This window comes from Drosophila guanche, unplaced genomic scaffold, assembly GCF_900245975.1.
Source record: "Drosophila guanche unplaced genomic scaffold, DGUA_6, whole genome shotgun sequence".
Classification (NCBI taxonomy): Eukaryota; Metazoa; Arthropoda; class Insecta; order Diptera; family Drosophilidae; genus Drosophila; species Drosophila guanche.
The window spans coordinates 15669635-15686751 of NW_022995743.1; the positions used below are offsets into that span (position 1 = coordinate 15669635).

The 17117-nt window shown below is 48.7% G+C and overlaps 1 protein-coding gene across 2 annotated transcripts; it reads left to right on the forward strand.

The window, feature by feature from the left end:
- The first annotated feature begins 378 nt into the window (after nucleotides 1–378).
- Nucleotides 379–6754, forward strand: LOC117584406 (toll-like receptor 7). Of its 2 annotated transcripts, XM_034273279.1 has the most exons (2): nucleotides 379–4938; nucleotides 5032–6754. In XM_034273279.1, exons 1-2 carry the CDS (start codon nucleotides 748–750, stop codon nucleotides 5086–5088), a joined length of 4248 nt encoding a protein of 1415 aa, XP_034129170.1. In that variant the 5' UTR covers nucleotides 379–747; the 3' UTR covers nucleotides 5089–6754. The 2 variants fall into 2 exon arrangements, with proteins under 2 accessions (XP_034129170.1, XP_034129163.1); XM_034273272.1 differs by having other exon boundaries at nucleotides 379–6754.
- Nucleotides 6755–17117: the final 10363 nt, after the last annotated feature.

The window sequence follows — 17117 nt, forward strand, 5'->3', positions numbered from 1 at the left end:
CTGGACACGCAGCGGCTGCAAATGTAACTAAAAGCAGCGAGAGAGCGCAAGAGAGTGAGCGAAGTGCAGAGCCGAAGCAAGCACGAGGCACAAGCGTTGCAACCACTCGTTTTTGGTACAAAATTCCACTCGTTTCGAAGCCTCTCTCGGCTGCGCTGGGACTCTTTTCGTTTACCACTCGGCTCTCTGTCGCTGTGTCGCTCTTTTTCGGTTACTCAGGTCTTTCAAGCAATCGTTTCAAGTGTAGAAAAGTCTATGCTAGAAATGAACATGTTCATTCATGTCAAAATTCTCGCCGAGGCAAGGTCGTTACACGCGCTTCCTGAACTTTAGAACTGCGCGGTTGCTGCCGCGCGTCGTCAAACGAAAACGTACGGGACGTGGTGCAGTGTGTGGTGTGGCCAAACGCCCAAATTCAATTCAATTTAATTCGAAACAAAAATACACACGAAATATGAGAAACAGCATTTAAGAGCCTGTGCCAGTGAGAGAAATTGAATAATTCAATAAGAATACACGAAAACGAATAGAAAATACCCAACAAATATTATACACCAGAGAAATGTGCGAATAGTGGAAAAGTGAAACAGCAGAGAAAACCAAGAGAAAACCGTTACATCCCCCCCCAGAAAACCACCCACTAAAATGTCAATTCGCGTGTGAGAACCAGAGAAAAACACAAACAAATCCCGAGAACATCTCAGAGGTTCTGTCCCCCAAAGAATTAGAGCCAGAAGAGCAGCCGGAATGGAGTACCCATCGCTGCTGTTGCTGCTGCTCCTGGTGAGCGTCAGCCTGGCAGCTCTGGTGCCCAAGGAGGCGAGCGACAACTCTGCCAGCGCCATGCTGGGCGGAGGCACTGGCTCTGCCGCCGTCTCGCTCTCGGGCGACTACTCCACACTGCTGTCGGGGGCCGCCGTGCCGCCCGCATCCGCTGCCGAATCCTCGCCAGCCGCGCCCGCACACAGCGGGCCGGGCAACCAGTGCTCGTGGACATACAACGGCACCAGCTCCGTGCACTGTGCGCTGCGTATGATCGAGCGCCAGCCGGGACTGGATCTGCAGGGAGCCGATGGCAGCAGCCAGCTGACGATTCAGTGCAGCGATGTCTACCTCTTCGAGTCGACGCTGCCGGTGGCGGTGTTCGCCCGACTGCAGACACTGGAGACGCTGCGCCTGGAGGCGTGCAAGCTGCTGCAGCTGCCCAACAATGCCTTCGAGGGCTTGGGCACGCTCAAGACGCTGCGGCTGAGCAGCCACAATGCCGAATGGGGTCCGGCCAGGGCGCTGGAGCTCTATCCGGACTCGCTCAACGGCCTGAAGCAGCTCACGGAGCTGGATATGAGCGACAACAACCTGAGGGCCCTGCCCCCGGGCTTCCTCTGCCCCGTGGGCAATCTGCAGTCACTGAATCTGACCCGCAATCGCATCCGCACCGCCGAGCAGCTGGGCTTTGCGGACATGAACTGCAGCGGTGGCAGCGAGTTGCAGCTGCTGGACGCCAGCCACAACGAGTTGCGCTCGATCACAGAGAGTTGGGGCATCTCGCGGCTGCGACGGCTGCAGCACCTCAATCTGCAGCACAACAACATCTCGGAGCTGTCGGGCGAGGCGCTGGCCGGGCTCGCCTCGCTGCGTATCGTTAACCTGAGCAACAATCATCTGGAAACGCTGCCCGAGGGTCTGTTTGCCGGCTCCAAAGAGCTGCGCGAGATTCATCTGCAGCACAACGAACTGTACGAGCTGCCCAAGGGGCTGTTCCATCGGCTGGAGCAGCTGCTGGTGGTGGATCTGTCGGGCAATCAGCTGACCTCCAATCACGTGGACAATACGACATTCGCGGGTCTGATTCGTCTCATTGTGTTGAATCTGGCGCACAATGCACTCACTCGTATCGACTATCGCACCTTCAAGGAGCTGTACTTTCTGCAGATCCTCAATCTGCGCAACAATTCCATTGGACACATCGAGGACAACGCCTTCCTGCCGCTGTACAATCTGCACACATTGAACCTGGCCGAGAACCGGCTCCACACGCTGGACGATAAGCTCTTCAATGGCCTCTATGTGCTCTCAAAGCTCACCCTGAACAACAATCTCATCAGCGTGGTGGAGCAGGCGGTGTTCAAGAACTGTTCGGACCTCAAAGAGCTGGACCTCAGCTCCAATCAGCTGAACGAAGTGCCGCGCGCCCTGCAGGACTTGGCCATGCTGCGAACCCTCGATCTGGGCGAGAACCAGATCCGGACGTTCGACAATCAGAGCTTCAAGAACCTGCACCAGCTGACGGGACTGCGACTGATTGACAATCAGATTGGCAACATCACCGTGGGCATGTTCCAGGATCTGCCACGACTGAGTGTGCTGAATCTGGCCAAGAATCGCATCCAGAGCATTGAGCGGGGCTCCTTCGACAAGAACTTTGAGCTGGAGGCCATCAGGCTCGACAGGAACTTCCTGTCGGACATCAATGGTGTGTTTGCCACGCTGGTGTCGCTGCTGTGGCTGAATCTGTCGGAGAATCATTTGGTGTGGTTCGACTACGCCTTCATCCCATCGAACCTCAAGTGGCTGGACATTCATGGCAACTACATCGAGGCGCTGGGCAACTACTACAAGCTGCAGGAGGAGATTCGTGTGAAGACTCTAGACGCCTCGCACAATCGCATCACGGAGATTGGTCCCATGTCCATACCGAACACCATCGAGCTGCTGTTCATCAACAACAATCTGATTGGCAATGTGCTGGCCAATGCCTTCGTGGACAAGGCCAATCTGGCCCGCGTCGATCTCTATGCGAATCAACTGACTAAGCTGCAGCTGCAGCAGCTCCGTGTGGCGCCTGTGGTGGCGCCGAAGCCACTGCCCGAGTTCTATTTGGGTGGCAATCCCTTCGAGTGTGACTGCACCATGGACTGGCTGCAGCGTATCAATAATCTGACCACGCGTCAGCATCCCCGCGTCATGGACATGCCCAACATTGAGTGCGTGATGCCGCATGCTCGTGGAGCTGCAGTTCGTCCGTTGACTGCTCTGCAGCCGCAGGATTTCCTCTGCCGCTACGAGTCGCACTGCTTTGCGCTGTGCCACTGCTGCGACTTTGATGCCTGCGACTGCGAAATGACATGCCCCCACAACTGCACCTGCTACCACGATCAGATTTGGTCTACCAATGTGGTGGATTGTGGCGGACAGCAGACCATGGAGCTGCCACGGCGCGTGCCCATGGACTCGAGCATTGTCTATTTGGACGGCAACAACTTTCCGGTGCTCAAGAATCACGCCTTCATCGGCAGGAAGAACCTCAAGGCGCTGTACGTGAACGGCAGTCAGGTGGCAGCCATCCAGAATCGTACCTTTGCCAGCCTCGCCTCGCTGCAGATCCTTCAGTTGGCGGACAATCGACTCCAGACACTCCACGGCTACGAGTTCGAGCAGCTCTCCGCGCTGCGGGAGCTCTACCTGCAGAACAATCTCCTGGCCACCATTGAGAATGCCACACTGTCGCCGCTGATTTCGCTGGAGCTGCTCCGCATCGATGGCAATCGGCTGGTCACGCTGCCCATCTGGCAGCTGCATGCCACACACTTTGGCCGGCGACTCCGATCCATCTCGCTGGGACGCAACCAGTGGAGCTGTCGCTGCCAGTTCCTGCAGGCTCTCACCTCCTACGTGGCGGAGAATGCGCTGATTGTGCAGGACGCGCAGGACATTTACTGCATGGCGACGCCCAACACGCCTGGCTACGACGCTGGGTCCAACGATGTCAGCTCCTCCTCCTCCGAGGGATCGCCGCAGAAGCGAGAGCTGGACTTCAATTCAACGGGCGCCGCCTGCACGGACTACTACTCCGGTGGATCGATGCTGCAGCACGGCATTCCCCAGTCGTACATTCCCCTACTGGCGGCAGCTTTGGCGCTGGTCTTCCTCCTGGTCGTCTTCATCATTGTCTTCATCTTTCGGGAGTCGCTGCGCATCTGGCTGTTTGCCCACTACGGCGTTCGAGTGTTTGGTCCACGCTGCGAGGAGTCGGAGAAGCTCTACGATGCCGTGCTCCTGCACTCGGCCAAGGACTCGGAGTTTGTGTGCCAGCACCTGGCCTCCGAGCTGGAGACGGGACGTCCACCGTTGCGTGTGTGCCTGCAGCATCGCGATCTCGCCCACGATGCCACCCACTACCAGCTGCTGGAGGCAACACGTGTCTCGCGTCGTGTGGTGATCCTGCTGACCCGCAACTTCCTGCAGACGGAATGGTCGCGCTGCGAACTGCGCCGCTCGGTGCACGACGCGCTGAGGGGGCGGCCACAGAAGCTGGTGATCATCGAGGAGCCGGAGGTGGCCTTTGAGGCGGAGAGCGACATCGAGCTGCTGCCGTATCTGAAGACTTCGGCCGTGCATCGCATCCGGCGTTCGGATCGTCACTTCTGGGAGAAGCTGCGCTACGCCCTGCCCGTCGACTATCCCACCTATCGCGGCAACAACTACACGCTGGACCACAATCACGAGCGGGTGAAGCAACCAGCCAGCCCAGGTCTGCTGTATCGTCAGGCTCCGCCGCCCGCCTACTGCGGTCCGGCCGAGGATGGCGCCCCCAGTGCCGCCACAGCTCCAGCCGAGCAGAACTATTCCACGGCCACCACAGCCACACCCAGTCCGAGGCCACAGCGCCGCGGAGATCATCATGGAGTTGTCTCTGGCTCGGGCTCTGGCTCTGGGGCGGCTGCCGCGCCACATGGCCACCACTTGCATGCCCAGTACTACCAGCACCATGGCATGCGTCCGCCCTCGGAGCACATTTACTCCAGCATCGACTCGGACTACTCGACGCTGGACAACGAGCAGCACATGCTGATGATGCCCGCCGGCCCCGTTGTCTCGTTGGAGGGTACCCCCAGGGCCCAGACCTGGCGCCCCAAGCAACAGCAGCAGCAGCAGCAGGCGTTGCAGTCGTCTGGTCCCAACTCAGTGGGTCATGTGGCCACGCTGGGACCCAGTGGCAAGGCCCCAGCCCAGCAGCAGCAACAACAACAGCAGACAGTCGGATCTGGGCAGCAGCAAGGTCCACATGTCCAGGCGTATCTCGTCTAGAGAGGCAGATGGGGGTTGCAGTAAGAGGATACAGAATGTGACAGTGATTTCTTTAGGGACTGGTTCCTGTGCATAATTTTAATTACTAAAATATGTGCGAGTTAAGCTAAGAGATTAGAGCGAGGGGGAGCATGAGCAGCAGCAGCAAACGAGGGAGGAGATGAAGAAGTAGAAACTATGCAGAGATTTTAATGTTGGCCCCCAACCACAAGCCCCCTCCCCAGCCCAAAAGACACACACAAGCAGCAGGAAGCGCCTACGAATACTTTGTTTATCCAGTGTAAAAGTCATTTTAGATGCACTAAAACAAACATACGAGATACAGACAGGCACACAAAGCGCATAGATACGTACAGCAACAAGGCGCAGATACAAGATACAAATGCATTCAGAAGAGGAGTGGAGACAGTGGAGACAGTGCAGAGTGCAGAGTGCAGAGTGTGGTGTGTGTGTGAGGGGAAAACTATGTTAGCACAATGCCATTTCGAAGTTTTCAAAGTTTTGCCACAGCAAAAGAAAGTTTTCCCCTCCAAACACACTCCTCCTCCCGTCTGGTCTTTCATTTGCTTAGCGCTGAGAATGGCTCTGGAGAGTTGCTGGGATAACTTTTTAATATGGTTTTAATCAGTTGTGAACCCCGAACTATTCGGCATCCGTGGCACACAGAGATTCATGCACTCAGCCTGATCTTTTGGCGAAGAGAGAGAGAGAGAGAGAGTGCTTGATTGAGTATCTATCTGGGCGTATGCATTTTGTAAATATATCTCTCCGCTATACCATAAACAGCATTGATAGTTATTTAAATACCAATAGAATATACTCGTAAATACCTAGATAACACTCACGATGCATAACCGCAAAAAGTAAACGTAAACGTATCTAGCGATAATTTCAGTAACCACATTCAAGTGCACACAGTCGGATTAGAAGTCTGAAGGGATGCCTCCAGCAACGATCTCATCGTTGCGGGCATGTGTATAAAGCATTCATAATTACTTAGCTAGCAAACGCAAAAAGGGAGGACAGGAGGACAGGACACATGAATCTCGAGTGGGTTAACTACAGGCAGACAGACACAAGCTCATTTTAAACACTACGCTTACCAAAACTAACGATAAATTGTAATGCAAACTAACGACTAAACTTACATACAATACATAGAGATGCATACGTAAATAGTATCGATGTATTATTCAGTGAATATATATATATATGTGCGTGACTGTGTAAAGTAAAACTGATATTAGCAACACTGCATGAGGTTTGCGCTCTCTCTCTTTATACCTATAACACTTATACACATACGATATATACTATATGCGATATATGTATATTAACCGAGTAAACTGCCTAAATCATAAGTATATCTATGAAGCATTTATTTCCAATTTGCAAAACTCGCCGACTCGTCATTAGTTAAGTCAAACAACAACAAAAATCAGTTGAAAACTAACGCCAGAAGAAAGAGAGACAGAGAGAGAGGAAAGTCCTTGGCAGGACCAAACACTTGTACCAGTATGAAAAGGCCCCCAAAACTGTTATTTATTTTTATCATTTTGTAATATATAAACATCTATACCGCGTTAAGTTGTAGTCTTAGTTCTCAAAGATGATGGGCGCTCTATGAATAATGTAATAATAACCTTTGGATAATTCAATTTTTGTGAATAATAACTATTTATATATATACTATATATACATACATAAATCTAAATCTATGTACGAACAAGACAAAGATATTTTTCCGTTTCGCCAGCGAACAATGCAAAATGAAATGAAACAACTTTTTTAAAACAAATCTCTTTGACTTTTGCTACAGCACCAACGAGTGTGTGCTGGAATATGGGGAATGGGTTCTCTTTTTGCTAATTTAATTCATCATGCACATGAGTTGCTGTTTTGTAATCCTCACGCATTGTCGAACGGTGGGGGGGGCTGCGGGGAGAGACGGCGGTCGGCGGCCTGTCAAAGTCAACCGAGCAAACGTAGCTCAGATACAAGCCGACACGGAGTGATAAATCATTTTGGTTTTTGTTTCTATACAATAACATATACATACATATATGTATATGTATATGTGTATACAAACCGAAATACAAATGCGCATCGCGTTGCAGGGGCAACCATCCATCCATCCATCCATCCATTCCGGCTGAACTGTCTATGAGCGCCTCCACTCCATTATGGTGGCTGTGCGCGTCTGTCGTGTTTTTTGTGTCTGGTTAAACGATGTCTGGTATCCAATTGAAGGGTAACAGCAACACACACACAAGACACACTCTCAACATTTACCTAGACTCGGCGTGAATGTGGATTTCCAGTGATGGTTTTTGGCATTTATATTTATGCCAAGTCAAGTCGGAACTCAAGTGCCAAGTGCCACATTGGCCCGAGCCCAGATGTAAGTACAAAACAGCAGAGCAACACGCTCTGCTTCTTAAAAGCGTTTCTCACATCAGTTGCAATTGATTTTGGGTTAACATCCGTAGAGAGAGAGAGAGAGAGAGAGTGGAAAAAAAAAGTGGAAACGATTGAACGGTTTTGTTGGTTGCCCCGTCAGCGCCATCGAAACTCTATTCCGAAGCTCCCAGCCCGATTCAGATCAACAACTGGCAAAGTTTTTTCATTTACTTTCATTGAGGTTGCCACAGCGCACTCCTCCTTCACACTGTTCGTACAAGTTGTAACTAATAGAATTACAAACGCCACAAAGAAAAAGTGCCAGCACATGGACCCACATGGAACCCTTCGCCCTCAACTCTTAAAGGGCGTGGAGCTGTGCTCCAAAAAGCGTATCGCAGAAACAAAATGCTTCAGACAAGCGCTGCTACTGACTGCCACTGCCACTGCCACTGCAACAGAGGGAACCAAAGACTGAGTGAAATCGTAACCAATCTGGGGGAGCAAGCCCTAGTTGAGGAATTTTTGTTTGAAATTTCATTTAACAATTGCTTAATTGTTTGCAGAGATACGCATCTGGTGTTGAGCCACTGCCAGCACTGCCAGCACTGCCAGCACTGGGGTGGATTTTTCTACTTGCCTCAAAATCAATACATTAAGGAAAATTAGCCAGCCCAGCACTTTAAATCAATATTGTAAGGGAATAAGAAAAAGCTACGGGAAGATATTCGGCGCAAAAAACTGATCAAAATTCAATACGTGTTGCAAATATCGAATTTCCATCAAAAGCGTAACAAAAACAAAAAACAAACATAAAAACATTCCGAGGGTGGCTGCCCGCCCTTCACGTATGTACATACATACAGGGGCGGGGGTGCAAAAGAGAAAATGTATCGGATATATGCCAGAAAACGCGTCTGAGTGCGTATGGGAGTTTGTGTGTGCTGGACTCGGCTCGCTTATTATGATAATAAATTTTTATGCTGCAAGAAATAAAAGAGAGTGCAGGGAAAAAATTAAATAAAAAAGTATCAGTCGCCCACACACAATGCTCGGGGGGGGGGGGATACATACGTAGGTGAAGGAGGGAAGAGCCGAAAGCTCAAAGTGATTTAAATTGAATTGAAAACTGTTACCCAATAAAAGGCGGCCCCTGTTGAGGGGCAAGTTGAAATGCTTTAGTCGGACCCGCAGCCGGACCCTTACTTGGGCCTCGATGTCAGCACTTGCAATCAAATTATTTAAATGTAATAAAAAAGGTTCAGCAAAATATTTGCTTTTGCCGGGCGAACCAAAAAAAATACTCGACGAAAAGTTGGCTAGCACCAAATGTGGACCACGCTCAGTGTCAGACTTCAGTCAGCCGAACGAAACACAACAAAATCTATACGGAAAATAGATATATATATATATATTGCTATTGCTTTTATTGTGTCATACATAGGAGAGTGAAAGAAAATCGTTTTTCGTCACGTTCTTCTTCGCCAGAGCGCACAGAAATAGGCAAATAAATCTGTGCGGGCAACGGGAAAAATGGAGATGAAACGCTTGGTCAGGTTTTTTCCAATGTACATGCCTCAATATATACACATTTAGGTATACGTATCTGTGTATATAAATAACAATTTTCATTCTGTAGCCGATAAACAACGGCACAAAGGTGATAAGTTCATTTTGACAGCTTGCAAATCAAAGTGTCTCTTTTTCTTTCTCCTCGAATTTTCATTATTGTTTTTGTCTTTCTGTTTTCACTTTTACTCTTTGGGAAAATACATTTTTGGGGACAGTCAATGATTGACGCAGCAGCCTCTGCTGCGTGGGCTTCGTGGAGCATATTCCTCAAATGTTGGCAAACAATTCGAGAAAGAGCCAACAAATTCCAGCCAGTTGCTCAAGTTAATTCGCAGTAGTTGGCTCTCTGTAGTCAACTTTATGTTGTGCAAGTAGTTGCCAGTAGTAGTCCTCCTGCATAGCCTCTCTGTATTTCTAATGAGCTTTGTAATGTGGCCACACGTATTACTCCAGCAGCTGGAAGGATGTGCTCCGAGTGCTCCTCCCCTCAAAACCACTACACTCCACACACACATTTATGGCTGTATAACTCTGTCTGTGTGTTTGTCATAATTTCACGTCCATTGTCAGGGCTTATACAGCGTCGCATTCAGCATGAACAGCAATGAAGGACTACATTTCAGGACAGGGGGCACAGTGCAGGGTCTGTGTCCTTCTGGTTGGTGCGTCTCCTTGTCGCTGCTTGCTGTTGTGTTGAGGCTTGCCCCTCCTCGTCGTAATTATTTGCTTTGGCTTTCGGGGTTCATTTATGAGGTACTCCACCAAAAAAAGAAAAATACCCTAAAGAAGCGACCCACAGATACACCGTTTGCATATGTATGCCGCGGCTCGTTGTGTCTGTGTCTGCCCGGTTTTCGCTGGTTTTTGTGTCTCCTTTGTTTGTGCACATGTGTTTTAATTTTCTGTTTGTTGTTTTTAACGGCAACAATAAAAAACTGTTACACTCGTGTCACCGCCGTCCGATGGTCTTGCTGCCCCCTCCGTCTCTTCGTGTTGCCCCTCTTCGCAGTGGGGTTCAAGCAATTACAAATTATGGCCCAGTCCTTGTGCGCCCCAGTTCCCTTTTGGATCCTGGCTGCCCGTTTTGGGTTACCTTTTTTAATTGTTTTTCCAGTGTTGGATTTCCCCCCCTGCAAAGGGTTTTTCAGTTGGATTGTGGCGCTGTTTTATGTGGAAATCCCTAATTATGAAACATAGCCGAAACTACTATTTATCTTACTTTAGTATCTCGGCTCCTGTGCCCCCAAAGGCACCCTTAACACAGCTCGAACCCCAACCCCAACCGCAACCCCAGCCCGAAGGCGAAGGCAAAGGCAAAAAATCAATAAACTCCTTTGGAAAGCTTTAAAGTCAGGGCTGCAGGGCAGCTCCACATGGATGTGCTCTGTCAGTGGGCCTGGGACACATACAAACCGAAAAAAAAGAGAGAAAAAACAACACCAGAAACAGGTTTAATGAGCCGGCTGCTTCGGTTGATGGAGACCTTGCACGCAATGTCCAGACGACGACGAGGACGAGCACCCAAACATGTCCTTTTGCTTATTAAATGTCCTCAGCGAGTGTTGAATTTGCTCCCCCCAAGACCCTGCAAAGAGCAGAGAGAATGTGCAGTGCACACACAGGAGGCGGGCAAAAACGCAGACAAAGCAAAGTCAAGAAGGAGAGCGACACACGCACACTGGGAAGAGCACAGGCAGCACAGGATATTAAGGACTCTGGCCGAGGAGTGGGGAAGGGAAGGGCATAAAAAGCTACGACTCGGCGGTCACGACCAATAAGATGGAAGACAGTTCAATTGAAAAGAGAAAAAATCAACGATCGATAATCTTCACCACTGACCGCACACACACGCTCCGGTCAAGTCCGAGTGGACTTTGGGTGTCAGTCAGCCAGCAGTCGGTTGGACAAGCCAACCAGCTAACAGGCAGAAAGAGAGTCACAGCGTCAGAGCGTCATCCAGACAGGCAGCCACACTCCTGCCTGCTGCCTTAAAGACTTCAACACTTAGCTGCCAGTGCTCCAGTTCCTTTAGCTAGTGCTCAAGTCCTGCTGCATGCTACAACTCGTAACCAGGCAAAGGGAAACCCTACATTTACCCTACTTGCATATTTCCTTTAGGAAGAAATAAAAGTTTTGCTGTGACTTTTTTCATGCGCCTGCCGATTAAATTTGTGGCATGGATCCATTGCCATTAGCTGGGTATCTCCAGGTCGGAATTTAAACTTGTTTCCCTTTCTATTTACATGTTTATCGGGCACTCCCATCCTCTACTAGTTCCATGTTCATGTGCGAGTGCTCTTTTAATTCGCTTTTACTCGGTTCGCTCTGTTCTCCAAGGAGCCTCGAGCATTGTGTGCAAAAGGAAGTGAAAGAAAGCTGGGCCAGGGGCCAGGGCAAGGACTGTGTCTGGCTGCAGCACAGCTTTCTTCATTTTGTTTGACTTTAGCTAAAGTTTAATGATGGACTTACATGGCGCCTCTGACAAAGGGTAAAGCTGAGCAGAGAGCGCAAGCAAAGGCAAGTGAGAAAGCAGAGAGAGAGAGACGAGACGAGACTCTGGAGAGTAACTACTCAAGTGCTTAAGTAATCGAGTGTAATCAATACGAGCGGCAAGACTTTAAGCATGGATAACATGGTAAGAATCAGGAGAAGGCATCTCTGAGGATTTTCATAGCCCTGTCAAAACTACAAAAAACATCTCCAGCCCGAATAATGAGACCCATCTCTGGTACTGCCGTAGGCGTACTCAGGCATACACAACACACACGAGCACTCCAGCTCGTTCCTCCTCCCAGATCACTCTCTCCGCTCATTTTAAATAAACAAGGAAGTAATTAACATTTTTCGGGTGTTGGGGTGTGGGGCAGCTCTTCAGTTTCTCGTTGTTCCTCAGCTCGTTTCCACTTCATTTGCTTTTTGCTTACTCAAATTTCGGGACAGCCTATTTGCATGCAGCAGAACTTTTACCCCTGCCCATGCCTACTTATTTCTTTCGGATTTTGTTTGTCCCTGGCCCTGGGGCTGCACTTTATAAAGTGTTAAAGTGCCGAGCCCAAAACTGGGACTGGGCACAACCCTTGCCCGCACGGAGCCTTATTTTGTGTAAAACTTTGATTCGATTTCCGTTTGCCGAGTTCCCTCAAAGGTCGAGTAGTTGCAGTGCCGCTTAGATATTTATTAATACATTTTATGAACCGATAAAACCATTTGTGGGGCAAGCCAAAACGTGTCTCCTCTAATCAAAACATTTTATGTGCCACTTTGGATACCTTCGCGGGTACCAGCGGCCCACACCCCCCCACTGGGGCAGACATTGTGTTTTGTTTGTATTTAAAATGCATAAGCCCATAACCACATAATTAGTTTTTATAAGCGCGGAGAGAGAGAGAGAGGGCCCGGGACCGGGACCGAGCCCGAAGCTAATTTTGCATGCAACCTGCCACAAATCCAACAGCCGAAATATTCGTTTAACTATGCTTATTTTTATTTAAATAGAGCCCATAAATGTTTATATGGCCGTCTCAACTAACTTTATGAGCCTCATAAAAAGTGGAGCATGAACTTGCCTCTGGCATAATCGGGGGAGGTGGTGGCCAGGAACTCGCTGAATGTGCCTGCCTGTCCGCCTGTCAGTTTCAACCATTGTGGAGTATCAAATCGATTGAGCGACATGACAGATCCGCCAGTGAAACAAGTTTCCAAGAGAGAGACACACTTAGAGACAGAGATCTAATCGCAGCATAACTCAAACAACAAATTAACTTGCCCAAAAAACTGGCTGACTGTCTGCCTGTCTGTCTGTCCCTCTCGGTTTTTGATTTCAACCAACAGAAAGTATATGTCAAATGTAAAAAACGCGTAGCCAAAACCGTTTAAAATCAAATGCCAGTCACAGAATCAAAGTATCTGTGAGTGAGACTCCCCCACGGAGAAATTTATTAAGTTGCAGATAAGCGATCTAGGGGCCAAGTCAAAGAATCGACCATTGACCATTGATTGATATGGCAGATAGACACAGCCACAGACACAGGCACTGGCTATGATACAGCAGGCAGATGGGTTATGGGCGAGAGAAGAGCCTACAAAGTGGCGGCTTTGGTTCATTGTTTGTCGTATCTAATAATAGAGTTTAACTAAGCCCCAATGAAAGCCAAGCCATTGGCCCAGCTGCGGCTGCTGGGAAAGTTTCAAATACCACAAATATGAACGCAGTTATTAGTGAAGTTTTATCGCCTTTTGAGGAGTGGGCCGAAAGGGAATTGACTAAACATTTTATATTTTAGAGAGGTTGATGAATAGACGGAGAACCAATCTGTGATTTTCATCTTTTGTTGAGAAGGTTTGGTCGTCGCAGTCCCTTGTTACTGTCAAATGATCTTCTGTGCGCTCGCTCCTTTCCCTTTCAGTGGAATGTTTGGTTCATTTCCCAGCGGCCTTGACTGGCAGACCTCTAACAATGAGGCACAATTAATATGCCCCAACCCAAATGTATTTATATATCAGCAGTGTCTATCTCTCCAGCCCGCATAACCAATGCTTAAGGCATTCCAAATGATTCGATTTTGATTTGCCGGACAGCTTCGATTAATTAAATCACTGCTTCACCTTGATCCGCAAACGAAGCGCGCTTTTTGTTGTCTTTTAGTCACTATCTACGCACATATCTAAGTCTGCAGTAAATTCGCTTATTTATTTCAGTTGCAAGACACAATTTTGTTCACCCAATCGATGGGCTCCACCTGCCCCAGCAGAGTCGTCTCTCCGCCGCTGCCTCATTTGTGAGTCAAAGCTGGAATATTATTATGATGATGATAATGATTTCAACGCACTGATAAGACCTCTCTCTCTCTCTCTCTATCGTAATGAGTGAACATTTTGGTAAGTATTGAAATTTTTAATTAACGATTGCGTAATAAAAAACGGGCCGGAAAGGAAAACAAAAAAATTATGAAAATTATGCCTGAATTTCGGTTTTGGGTTTTTATTGAAATTTATGCCCAGTTGACAGTTGAACCCCCTTCGTGGTGGAAATTAAGCCAAAGCTTGCCCATAAAAATGCATTAAGTGTGTGGCTGCACTGTCCTAATGTTCTAATATTTTACGATTGCGTTTTTTATTATTGTCTTAGCGAAGGGAAGCGACCCAAGCCCGAGCTCGTTGATTGCCCGAGACCATGCAGGTTGGCATTTTATTAATGAGATTAATCAATTTTTGGTCATTCTATGATATTTTGCCCCTTTTCCAGGGTCGCTGGTCTCCGTTTCTGGTTGTCTCTGGTGTCTGGTGTCTGCTATCTGTTGGCATTTTTTTACGACGCCTCTCGCTCTCGCTCGGGATCTTGATATTTATGTGGGAGTCTTTGGCATCGACGGCGTTTTTACGATCTGTCAACGCAGCCCAACGTGTAGAATATATGAGCTCAATTGTCTTTTTTACGACTGCAGCTCATTTGCTTAGCAGTCCCAGTACCAGTCCCCCGTGCCTGTCTCCGCTCCACTCCTCCGTGGCGCTGCCTGTCAACAGTTTACACAAACAGCCACCGCGCCAGGCAAACGGAGCATTTTATGTGCACTACAAAATGTATGAAATGTACTGCTAATAGCAACCTCTACCCTGCTCTAGGCACCCCTCTCACTCGAGGGTGTTGATATGTATAGGCCCAGGCAGGTGGCAAGCAACGAAAAAAAGGTGAACCCGAGTTTTACGACTCGCTTTGGGTTGCATGCACCGCTGCAAGGCAAGGGCAAGGAACTGTTGCCAAAGGATACTCTGCATAATAGTTCGTTCAACCAGAATGAAAGCACTTAAATTGTGGAGAAAAACTATGCTTTATTATACACCAACAATACACCTAGAATGCAGGCCGAGAATTTTGTTTACTCGAAAGATTTAGCACATCAGCAAAATGGCATTCGTTTGGTCTTTCTTTTGATCCATAAATCACGCCCAAACCACAAACTGCAACTGCAACTGAAAATCCTTGAGAAGATGTAACATTTTCCCATAATTTCTTTTGCAATTTCCGTGTCCATTGTTCGGCTGATCGGCCGTAAAACCCGCCATTCAAATCGAAACCAAACAAAAACGCTGCGGGCCATTTGCCAAAGAGCTCTCCGCCGGCAGGCAAATGCAATTTTCTGGTAGCTCAGCCAACACGACACACAAGAAAAAAGGCAATTAAATTCCGGGAAATAGACGGGAATTGTAAGCGACAAACCACAAAAGCGCAGCAGAAAGGAAAGGAAAGGCAAGGAAGGAGGGCGGTCTGGAGAGGAAATCGTTGGGTCGTAAGTAGTTCGGCAGCAGGCAGGGGCATTCACAAAGGTCACAAAAAACAGCAAAACAAACAATGGCCAAGACGAAGAAGAGGCTCTGGCTGTGCTCTGAATCTATGCTTAGATTTGTGGACAGGTAGCGGAGGAGACTCCGCTGAGGAGGCTGAGACTGCATTTGATGCCTCATCATTGGCCGGCCATCAGGTGGCATGACAATTAAAATTAGGTAACACAGTGAAAATTGGAAAGTTGCCGCCTCTAAGAACTTTGAACTGCCGCCGACGCTCCGCACTGCTCCGGATTTGTCTTCAAAGCCGCCTTTGAAGAGCCGCCGGCTGGAGCGTTGTTAGCGTTGATGAAGTAATTTCTGCTGCCTTCCATTTAACTAAATATTTTGATTAAAGCTGGGATGCCTGGCTGCCTGGCTGACTGGCCTTTAAGCCAAGTCCGTGCGCGGTCAGACCGAAGCGTAAGAAAATCAATAGACTTCCGTTGCCGCCGCTTTATTTAAATGGAAAGTTCACGCCCGTCGTCAGAGTCAGAGTCAGAGTCAGAGGCGGCGTCGCAGTCCCAGTCGATGTCTGGGGCTGTCCATTAAAAGCAAATTCCTCAAAAAAAACTTTGCTGTCAGCAGCAAACAATGTCAACATGCCCGAAACATGGGTTGGGCAGGATCCTGGGCCTGAGTGTCGTCGTCGTCGCTCCTCCGGTCATCCCCCCGAAGCAACATCGAGGGCGAAATATTCATGCGAAAATTTGTTAACTTTTCTTTGGGGGCAACAAAGGGGCTAAGCTATACAATTTTTGGGGCCATCTATCGCTGTCGCTCAACGATGCCGCTTCCTACTCCTTTTTTATTCATGAGCACACAGAAATAATACAAATGAAAAGAATAAAAATACAAATTGAAAGGAAAACAAAACACTTTTGTGTGCCCCGGGTCTCGGACGCGCTGTTGCCCCTTTTCGTGGGCGAGGGCGGCTTCCCCCACCCCCTGTGTTTGTGTATTTGTAAGGGGCAAATAAAAATAAATATATTATTTTACACGCTGCCAAAGACGCGCGCGCTGCCAGACGCTGCACAAATCTAATTCAAATTCAGCTGAAGAAGTGGCAAAATAATGTGCGAGCGGGGCGTGCACCAATGTGGGTGGGTGCAAAGACCTCCCCCTCACCCAATCCTTTATGCCAGGCAGCAGCAGCGGGCGGTCCGTGACGACCATAAAAAGGCAGGAAGAAGGCGACGCCGGCACAGGCCGCCCATTTGTTGTTGGGCTGGCTCCTCCAGCCAGCGCACCCCCCCATGGAATAACTCACTCATAGAAATGCTTATGTGTATGTGTGTTTGTGTGTTTGTGTGTGTGTGTGTGTGTGCCATCTAACGATGGCAGCGTGAAACCAATACGTGTCGCTCTGTGTCTTGCAAAGACATTAACATATTTGTATTGTGTCTGCGTGTCTCTCTCTCTGTCCCTCTCTCTTCATCTCTCAATTTGCCCTCACTCTCCGTCTAGCCATCTCTCTCTTTAGCCCTTCCTTCACTCTCTCTTTCATTTATGCGGCGACTTAAAGTGCACAAGAAGTTATGGTGACAATGGCGAAATATGAAATTTCCGAGCAGCTGAAAATTTCCCTAGTCGCCGGCGTACTTACTCTACAGAGCACAGGAATAGAGTACATAGGGCAGAGGCTGAGATTAAACTGGATTTTATTCTGTTTTGGGGGAACTCTTTTTCACTTTGCCACTGTCCGTGTTGCTGCGGTGTTTCTTTATATCCTCTAA

Bases quoted from the DNA above. Each gene is read 5' to 3' on its own strand.
- LOC117584406 (XM_034273272.1), top strand. From the start codon at position 748: ATGGAGTACCCATCGCTGCTGTTGCTGCTGCTCCTGGTGAGCGTCAGC.